The following is a 10,733-nucleotide window of genomic DNA, read 5'->3' on the forward strand; positions in this document are numbered from 1 at the left end:
ACTCAGCCCTCACCACAAAACCCCCTTAAATTACATCATCCGCAGCCAAGGGCTCAGTGAGTTTGGGTTTCTTCAAAGAGAAGGAAAGCATTTCCGTACCACTGGAGGATGCTCTGGCAGCACACGAAGTGAGAGCCCAGCCTAAGCAGGGGTGTCACCTTGGCTGGTGACAGCTGGTCACTGTGCCTGGGCACGGAAAGGAGCTTTTGCTTCAGGCAGAGCAACCTGTAAAACTAACCCATCCTCATTTATGGAGCTGTTAAAAGCTCCGTGCTGCCCAAACTTTGACCACTTGGAAGAGAGAGAGGCAGCAAGCCTGGGTGATACCAGTGAAAAAAATTAGTGGAAAATGGATGGCCCTGTTTTATGAAGCTCCAGGGGAGATCTGGCAAGTAAAGCTCTGCTGTTTAAACCCAGCTGGCAGGAGTACAGTAAAGCAAAACCTGGAGCAAGGCATTCAGCGTGAGCTGTGATTTTTAAAAAGCATACTTAGTTCACTTAAAATGCAGACAGGACAGGTTCTGCCATGGGGCTCCACAAAGACCCATCTCAACCACTGGGTTCAGACTGTGGTTTCCACACCCGCTGCCACCTGTGTGGGCAGCCTGCCATGGTAACCTCAGGGTTTTTTAAAGAGGTGCAGTGAACCCAAGGACATTACAAAAAAAATCCCCCAAGAAACATAATGAAGATCAAGAGTCTTTATGCCAACTTACAGAATCAAGTAACGAGTTTATAAGTGTCTTCCTGCCCCTAAATCAAACTGCAGACTTCAGAAGAAAAATTTGGCTTGCTCTGTAACAAAGTAAGCTTAGATTTCTGATAACTAAAAAAATCTAACTATTTCATCCTGTTACTCTGTCTTCCTTTAGGCAGCTGCATTAGAACAGATTACAGATAAAAGTGTACTTTAACGTATTAGGTCTTGTTTTGCTCTGCGAGCTGTATCTGAGGGATGACTGTTCCAGACTGTGCTGCACTTGGTGTGTGTTTGCGGCCAGACAGGCTCTGGGTGTATCACTGTTAGCTCTCATTTTCCCCACTCAAAAAAATGAACAGTGGTAATTTAGCAAATGCGAAGAGCCGGATTCCCACCCTCCCTGAGCAAGACAGTGAGGCAGTCGTCAGCCCTGCGGGCATCAGCTGCAAGCTGCTTTGAGGCAAAGTGGGAAAACCAGAGCCAATCTCCAGAACCAGCCTGAGACCGCAGCACCTGCAATGCACAGGAGCAGAAGGCAATTCTCAGGTTCATGGACACTGCTGCCAGCTAATAATCCTCTCTAATACAAGTCATTGGCCGTGGGCAAAAAGCTTTGCACCTTGCCTGGAGGAATGGACACTGCCTTCTTCCACAGTCAGGGAAAAGGCAGGCTGAGGACATACTTTTTGATGTTTTTTGCCTGCAGATGAGATTGGCTATCAGACTGTCAGGCCAAATGGATTCAATCCCTGCAGGCAGGAGACTTTAAAACCCTAAGAAAGAGAGAGAGACTGTCAGAGCACCACTAGCAAGACAAGTGTGAGGGACAGGTATGAGGGTACTTGTGTTTTATCCATGTTCTTTATTTGCTGTTAAACTCTGGCAACGAAGAAGTGACACTGGGATCTGCACCTTTTAAATGGCCAAGTCCGGCCAGCATCATGTGGGTCATAACCAACTTCCAAAAATCCTGCTCATGAGCAAGACAGCAAGGCTGCCAGGGTATCTGTAGGGATCTGTGTCTGACACACCATGAGGCACATGTGCTCTACTGCTAAGGCTTCCTGCACTGTGTTCTGGGAGGCATTGCTATGTTCTGAACCCTCTTAGCTTCCAGGCAACACCACACCCAGAACAAGATTAACACAGCATAAAGTCCTTCTCCAAAAGAGAGGTTTCAGCGTCCTTACTGAATAGATGTTAAACATCTAACTCAAGTACTGCTCTAATAATCCTGAGGCGACTAGGCACAAGCTGGACTACCAAAACACAGCATCGATTTTCAGAGCATAAATTGCAGTAATGCTTCCTTCAAAACACCAGGTTTGCCTACCTCACCTGTGTCTGCACTGGGAGGTAAATGATTTACTCCTGCCTTCCCTCTCTCCTCTCCCTCACAGGTCTTCCCAGTTGTGCTGGCCACTGATTAAAACACAGATTTCAGGATAGCTCATTTGCCTCTGAAAGTCAAGCAGTGGAAGCAGCTGGGATGCGGATGCACACGACCTTTCTTCACCCTCACAGAAACTTAGATCCCATCTGGAACTGGATCCCTTTTATCAGTAACATAGCAAGCAACTCCCATGGAGGAACAAAAGCTGAGACCAGCTACCAGGCTGTGACAGTCCAGATTTATTATGCTGCCTGCCACTTGAAATAAATCTTCACCCTGAGATTTGCAGGTGCTGAAGCAGAGAAAAAGCACTTTTCTTCTTTGCCACTGCACTGTTGTAAGAATTTAACAAAACTTCACGCTGCAAATGATTGGCTGTGGCATGAAGGGGCTGCTGGTCTCACTCTCCACTCTTGTTTCATTACCTGTGCATCATCCATCACGTGGGGTGGCCCAACAGCTGTGAAGATGGTGTTCAGCCAGCACCTCCCTAAGGATGAGTGCACAGGAGTGCAGCAGGTTTTGAAGGGAGCAACCTGTTTGTGGATTGAGGCTTACTGGGTCCCTGGGACCTCTGATTCCACTGATTCCCAAGAGCGGAATGTCATCACAGTATCAAACACACACTATGTATCAAACACAGGCTCTTGTGCTGTAGCCTGTGGCTACTGAATAACCATAAACAAGAAGATAAAAGTGAAGAATAAAACAAAATGCATTCAATAAGCAGGAGAGTATTCAATAAACAGCAGCCTTCCTGGTGAGGGCAGGCAGGACGCAGAGACAGTTCAGAGAATCATAGAATATCCTGAGTTGGAAAGGACCCAAAAGGATCACTGAAGTCAAGTTCCTGGACCTGGTACAGGACAGTCACAAGAATCACACCATGTGTCTGAGAGTTTCTTGGATTCTGCCAGGCTTGGTGCTGAGACCACTTCCATGGGGAGCCTCTTCCAGTGTCTATCACCCTCTGGGTGAATAACATTTTCCTAATATCTGACCTAAACCTCCCCTGACATAGCTTCAAGTTGCTCTCACTGATGTTGCATAGCAAAACTAAACACAAAACTGGCCACCACTGGCACTTGAAGAAGTCGGCATATGGATCTGAACTCCACAGCTTCTTTCAGGAATCTCCTCTCCCTCATCTGCCTTCTTTGTCTAATCTGTCCTACATCCCGAGGCAAAGCATTTACAAAGTCCCGGTCACAGATTCTGTTCTCTCCTGGACACTGAAAGATTCTTCATATGTGTGAAGGATCAGGTCACTTCTATTGCCCCTGATGGCATAATAAAATATCCAAGTTGCGGGAGCTTTTTGGAGCAGCTGTGTACACACCACAGCATTTGATGACGGACTAAGCATTTGGGCAGTGGTATTAATCAGAAAGCAAAGGGTATTGTTAGTGCTTTGGGGTCAGCACGATATGCAGAACCATGGATATTTGGCAGAACGTGAGGTGAAGTCCTGCCCATGCCATCACGGGGCACCCGTGGCTCCCGCTGCAGTTGGAGGATGCCGCAGGCAAAGGAGTGCCGGGACCCTCAGTGCCTGTGAAATCTCACGACCTTCTGGGCCGAGAGATTTGCTTTGAAGCCATTTTGCTTCCTTTTCTGCCCATGGAGGTGTTCTCCTCAGTCATCTCGTTGAGCATCAGAACAACTGGAAGAAAATCGCCGCGGTGTTGACAGACGCAGTGTGGCAACGCTCAGCTGCGGCCGGGCACCGGAGTGGCTCCTTTGTCCAAAATACGGGACGAATACGGGGCTTCTTCCGATCCTTCAGGGGCAGCGAAACGATGCTCGAACCACGGGCATTTTAACAGGACCGGCTCACAGGCAACCACTCCCCCGGAGTGATACGGCATCTTTTCGCCCTAAATTTTGGGCAGCGGTTACCGCGCCCGGGGCACTCCGCAAGGGCAGGGCAGGGCAGGCAGGACAGACCCGACTCGACTCGACTCGACTCGACTCGGTCCACCGCACCTCCTCCCTCTCCTGCTCATCCCCTCCCTCCCTTCCTCCCTTCCCAGCCTGGTCGCGCAGCCGCGCAGCGCCGGCTGAGGGAGCCGCCGCAGCCGCCCAGCCCAGCGCGGCGCGGCCCTTCCCCGCCGCCGTGCCGGGAAAGGCAGGGCAGGGCTGGGCTGGGCTGGGCAGGGCAGGGCAGGGCAGGTGGGGCTCGGCGGGGCAGGGCAGGTGGGGCTCGGCGGCTCCGCGGCGGGGGATGCGGTTGCCGGGCGCAGGATGCTGTGGGGGGTGGGCCTGGCGGCGCCGCGCTCCTGCGTGGCGGACCTGAGCCGCAACCGCAGCCTGTCGCTGGGCTGGTGCGCGGGGCCCGAGGAGCCGCCGCCCGCCTTCTATGGGGGCGAGATCGTCGCCTTCCCGCTGTCGGGCGGCGGCGGCACCATGGCGGCGCTGGGCTCCGACTCCTGGTGGAAGAAGACGCTGTACCTGACGGGCGGGGCCCTGCTGGCCGCCGCCGCCTACCTGCTCCACGAGCTGCTGGCCATCCGGTGAGCCTGCGGGGGCCGCCCGGGAGCGGCGCGGGGGATGCGGCGCCGGGAGCCCGGGGCGCTCCCGCCGGGATGAAGCGGCACTCGGAGCCGCTTGTACCTGCGGGGGGAGAGGGGGGCAGGCCGTCGGCGTCCGGCGGGTTGGGTTCTGCCTTTCAGCGTGCTTTTGCCATTTTTTTTTTTGTTTCCCCCCCCCCCCCCCCCCTCCCCCCCCCCCCCCCCCCCCCCATTCGCCCTTTGCAGCAGCCCAGGAGGCGACGCCGTGGCGAGCCCTGCGCTCGCCCCCACAGGTGGTCCGGGCTGGGCCCTCTCACCGCCTCCGGACCCTGGCAATCAAAACCTGCAGCAGCCCTTTAAAGGCGGACGAGTGTGTTGCCTTGATCAGAGATTATCATTTGTGTATTTAATTTACTGGTGTTTAATGCACCTGTCCAATGCTTCACTTTTTAAAATTCCGTGTCATTTTTGACAGGAAAGAGGAAGAGCTTGATTCAAAAGATGCTATCATACTGCATCAGTTTTCAAGGCCTAGGAATGGTGTTCCGAGTTTATCGCCATTCTGTCTGAAAATGGAAACATACTTGCGGATGGCTGATTTACCCTACCAGGTAAATTGTGCAGTTTGCTTTTGCATTGCAGCTTGCTGTAATTGTGTGAAATGGCACATAGACATCCCATCTCTCCTCCCCCCTTGTCTGTCTCACACAGGGACATGTAAACATACACCTACAACTAGGTGGGTACACCAACGCTTTTATATCTCCAGTTAAATAGGGTACATAACCTTTAAAGGCATGACTTGAATAAGATTGGTTTGGAACAGCTGTAGATTGAACTGGCACAGCTAAATGAATGTTAAGAAGTTAACTTGGCTGGAAACACTTAAGTGGGAGAGTAGTTTGGAGTTTCTATAACACTAAATAACACCGCAGAACTAAAGCGTAACATTATTTGATCTTTGAATTTCACCATGCTGAAGACATCATGATTAGACAGCTGCAGCTTCTTATTTTCCTGGAGGGTTTCTGTATGGAGCTCTCCTGCCAAGAAGTGCTTGCCTTTTGCTTCACCTCCCACGACTGGTGCTTCCTCCACAGTGAGGTGAAACAGGTTTGAGTTTAGAGGTCATGAATACTGCTCTGTAGTTGTGGTTGGGTGCTTCTCATGCCATCTTCCCATAGGGGACGAAGCCCGAGCTTCTCCAGTGAATGAAAGCTGTGAGAGCGGAAACTTGGATCTGTCAGTCTCGCCCATTAGCATCAAGGGTTTAGCTGCGACACTGCGAGTTTGGCGCGCACCTTTTCGTTGTGTTGGCAGGCTGTGCAGCACACAGGCTCTTTGAAACATAGGGTGGTTTTCTTTTTGTTTGTGTTAAGCACCGATTGCCTTTACGATGATGCAGCAGTGAAGATACACAGAGTTAAGATCTTCTGTGGAAGAAATGTCTCCAAGATGTTAGGAAGAATGCTTTATGTCCAGTGTTGTACAGAGGGGAACCAACCCTATTACAACTTTTGTTAAAAAACACATTCATGGTTGTTATTCATTCAGTTTCATTTGTGATTAAATTCCTTTACATCAGAAGTGAAAGAAAACCTAATGAGTACATTTTGCTTAACTCTGTATAAAAAGCCTGTTTGCTATCTTACAATTTAATGGTAATTCAATCAGATACTTTGGATTTCTAAAGAGGAAGATTTCCATCCCATGGGATGTATTTTCCTCATTTAGGTTTACAGAACTTGCAAGACACTGAAGTTTGAACATGCTGTTGGAGCAGGAGGACTCTGTGCACATTGCTTCTCCACCCAGAGTAATTTGGGTAGAAATTGCATGTTTGAAGAGAAGACAATATTGATGAGATCTGTTTTCTTCCTGATGGCAGTTGATGCAGTTCAGAGGTTTGTGATGGTCAAGGTTGCTCTGGTGGAGAGTAGCTGAAGGAAGCTGCAGTATAGAAGATGGTTGTGACAAGATGTGGTCACTTTCGTCTAAAAGATAACACTGTGCATTTGTGTGAGTCTGGATGGAGTCGTTTAGGAAGCTCATACTGGTTATAAATGATTCGCCCAGCTTTTGCGAGAGAGAGGAATTATCTGAGGGTTATCCTTCCCTCTTTATTTTCTGGACTGAAGCTCAGCATTGCTTTTTGGTGTTGCATCTCTCTCTGCCCCTACTCACTGATAGCTGTGAGAACACTAAGCTGGCATAGGTCAGCAGGACCATCAAAAAGCGACAGTCCTACCTTCAGCTGCTTCCTCTTGTCCCTTCCTCCTCGTGCTTTTCTGTAGCAGATCATGCTGGATTGGAGCTGGCCCAGCTGGACCCAGGGAGGTTTAGTTAATTTCGTTTTGACCCAGCTTGGTTCCCACATGCTCCGTGTGCTACACTGCAGGAGCGGGAATGGGTCTCGTGGGTGCTGGGAATGCCAGGTTGCTGCTTTTAGCTGTGCTGGCTTATAGAGGTTTAAGGTGTTTGTAGGGTTTTAGAGGTAAGTTTGATGGAGCTGAGCTTATAAGCTGAGGATGCAGCTTTTTTTTCTGGAAGAAGCAGATTTTGTTTCTGTCCCTGAGTACAGTGCTGCACTGGGCTCTGGCAGGTGGAGGAAGCTGTGGATACTGCTGTGGGATTGAGTGGGAAGGGAGCAGGGGGTAGCATTATTCTTGGCTGGAATTACGGAGTTTTCTATACCAGACTACCTGGAGACTTTTATTTGGTTACCTCACGACTGTTACCTGTAGGATGCTGTAGGTGGCAAAGGCATCTGATGGCTGCCTGGCAGGCAGCAGGGTGGGCGTGTGTGTGTGTGGGGTATAGCGGGATCCAGGAGGAAACACCTCACTTCCTGCATGCTGGCAGGGACTGTGATGGAGAAGCACTGCAGGTGGCAGCTGGTGCTCCTCTCAGGAGACCTGCTGTGGTCATCACTCTGCCAGGGAGAGGCTGCTTGAAAGGGAGGGTTGTGAAATACAGTGAAGAGAAGGCAGCAAGGTGGTCAGACTGCTTTTACTTTTTCAATTGTTTATGTTTATACTTTATTATAGTACATCAGGCTGTTGAAGAACCTGCTGTGTGTGTTTCACAACGTGCTTTAATGGTGTGTAGGGAGCCCCTGGTGGTCTAGTGGTTAAGGACGCGGCGCTGTCACCGCCAAGGCCCAGGTTTGATTCCCGGTCAGGGCCCCTCCCCAGGCAGATGGAGCTCGTTAGCCCTGTAAGGCAATCCATCTACATCCTGAGGACCTCGCTGCCACCGTCCAAGCTCGCTTGGCCCCGGCAGACGAGCCTTAGGATTAAAGGGTGGGCTCAGTTCCGCGCACACTGTGTCTCACCTAAAAAATCCAATGCGCAGGCTGGAAGGTGTAAAGACCTTCCCCAGTTCTTTGTTCACGAAGACTGGCCATTACTTACTTACTTACTTAATGGTGTGTGAGGATTGGAATAGGGTAACACATTCCTACTTTCAGCTGAATTTCTCCCAACCGATGCACTCTTGTAATGTGCTTACATTTTCTTGAATTTACATGTGAGTTCTCCATTAAAAATTATTTGGGCAGCCCCACCCTGGCTGGGCTGTCACAGTGCCTGGCTGTTTCTTCAAAATGTTTGGTGCTTTTCTTGATAAAGCCTGCTTTGAAAGAGCCCATTCTGGGTGCTCATAGAGATGTTTTGGATGTTCCTTGATTTCCTGAAGAATATGAGGAGCTGAGCCTTTATGTAATGTGATAAATAATTAGCGAGCAGAAATGTGCTGTTTTCATTCCAGGTCTATGAAGATGGTAACCTTTTTGGGAGGAGACGTGTAAAAGTAAAAGCATAAGAAGTAGTAATTGAAAATGTGACACCTAATTTCTTTGGGATAATACTATAAAATTACCCCAGAAATGCCTTGTGCCATTCTTTTTATAAATTCTTCAATAAATGAGGTTCTGTGGAGCTACTGTTATTGTTATTTTGCAGGCTGCAATTCAGTTAATGTACTATGAGGTATGAGGGGATATTTTGTTGGTTTCTTGTTTGGTTTTTAACAATACCAAAGCTTTCCCCTGCTTTGCAACTGCAACAGTTTTTAAGTAGAAAATTGATAAATATTTGATGACAGTTAGTAGCAGCCATAAGGATACTGAGGTTTCAAGCTTAAAAATTCCCATTTGAGAACAGTGAACAGAAGAACAGTATAACAGATTTCTCAAGAAACTAAGGTTTTCTCAGGTCACTGAAAGATGCTTCCTATTTTGTTTGATAAACCATATGTAGTGAAATATGAAAATCTTCTTAGGCAATGTATGTAGGTAATGTTTTAGATATATGTTTAGGTGGCTAATGTTTTAGATATATGGTTTGAAGAAGCGTGCAGTTGAGTAATAACAACTTACTTTATTTTATTCTGGGTTGCGAATCATATGGACTGCAGTAATTGCAAGATAAAATAATAATCACAGCTTCAAGTCCAGTAGCTTCTGCAAAACATCCATGTTTATGCTCAAGAAGGGAAATATCATATTGGAAGGGCCTAACGAATATTAAACTAGCACTGCTTAGTGCCTTCTAGACACACTGTGTAGTTCCAGAAAAATCTTGGGGTTCTTTAGTAAAGTCATAATAAAAAATTACGGAATTCTATCAGCCAGTCTCAGTGCTGAAAGACTCTTTTTGATGAAGGAAAGGTCTTGGAAGGAAGCAGTGCTCTGCTTTGCTTTGGATGTGCAGTGCTTTTAGAGTTTCTCCATTGGAAATGATCCCCATGTCACCCACACATGCAAGTGGGAGGGATTCAGGTGCCTTGTTCACCCATGCAGGGGTGTGGTACATGAGACATTATGTAATCCAGTATCCCTGCATGCTGTTTGTTTGGGCACAAATCCCAGAAGAGGCTAGAGCCAGAAGGCATTGTTTCCCAGCACTGTTACCCGTTTGTCTGTTTTCATCCACAAGGGAAGAGTCTCCAGGAATGGCTGCATGATTGTAGTGCATTGCACATCTGGATTTTGAGTGGTAACCTGGGTGCTGGTGCTTTCAGACTGAGTGGGAGGCATGTTCTGGTACACACTCCTTGCTGTGAGAGTACCTTAATCCACCTTAAGTGGATTCAGGAAGGGTTAATACTTAAGACCCAAACAGATCAGTCCAGAACTGCAAGCCCTAAACATCCAGACTTGAGTGCAGAGCCTTTATTGTGGGTCTTTATGATTCAGCAATCTAGTCTAGGAATTTTCATTCACTAAATAACAGGATGCAAGTATGAGAATCACAAGAAAGGAAGGAAGTTCTGCCTTGTGTCTCTGCTGTCAGGAGTAAGAGAATTGAAGCCAAATGTCTGATCACGTTTTGACAGCCAGCAATTCGTCTCTAGTTTATCAGACGAGCCATAGATTCTGTAATCTCTGTGTTTCACCTTCTCCAATGGGGAAAATCCATTGCTGCTTCTGCATGAGAGCTCTGCTGAGCAGGTGTTCCTCTGCCAGTATTCAGCAATGCAGTAGTGCTGTACTCTCTGCTGGGCTCTTGGAGACCCAAGTGTAACAATGTATGAGATTTCTAAGTTCTGAAATTGCAGAAAGCAGATTTCCCTCCTGCTCAGTAAGGGAATCATATGCCTTTTGTATATGATTGTGATAGTGTGTGTTTTATCCTTGCAGGTAATGCAGGCATTTGTGTTAGGTAGTTAGTTAATTTTTTTAAAGTACTTTTAACATGAAAAGTGCAGCTCTGTGCAAGAGCAAAATTTAGTTGTGAGTCCTGTGATTAAAAACTTGTTTAGCATAACTAATCTAATTTTCTGGGAGATCTGAGCATCTCCAATTCTTAAATAACCTGGGTACTTAATAATATTAATTTTAATTAATATTTAATATTAATATTAATAACGCTACGTTACATGGCATCCAGCATAAAAGCAGGTAACACCTTGCAGGGCCTGGAAATAGTTTTATTTGCATTGTCACATAGGGTAAAAGTGCTGCTCTGATTGAATAGCTGCTAATGCTCTAGAGTATTAATTGGAAAAAAAAGTTTGTTGGATGTTGTTGGCTTTAAAACCAGAGAACATTATTTAAAAATCTTTATTTTCATTGAAATAGAACCTGAAGGGTTTGTATATTTGTTTGTTTACTTGATTTTTTTTTTTC

At 47.4% G+C, this 10,733-nt stretch overlaps 1 protein-coding gene across 1 annotated transcript in view; it reads left to right on the plus strand.

Annotated features, from left to right (window-relative positions):
* The first annotated feature begins 4,331 nt into the window (after window positions 1–4,331).
* The window catches only part of FAXC (failed axon connections homolog, metaxin like GST domain containing), a 22,771-nt gene continuing 16,369 nt past the window's right edge, over window positions 4,332–10,733 (plus strand). The window contains exons 1-2 of the mRNA XM_027901957.1: window positions 4,332–4,606; window positions 5,079–5,214. Coding sequence (XP_027757758.1) covers window positions 4,338–4,606; window positions 5,079–5,214 — 405 coding nt within the window. The 5' untranslated portion in view covers window positions 4,332–4,337. The remainder of the gene's footprint in view (window positions 4,607–5,078; window positions 5,215–10,733) is intronic.

This window comes from Empidonax traillii, unplaced genomic scaffold (genome assembly GCF_003031625.1).
Source record: "Empidonax traillii isolate 1590-97213 ecotype Southwest subspecies unplaced genomic scaffold, ASM303162v1 scaffold826:size277384, whole genome shotgun sequence".
Taxonomy (NCBI): domain Eukaryota; kingdom Metazoa; phylum Chordata; class Aves; order Passeriformes; family Tyrannidae; genus Empidonax; species Empidonax traillii.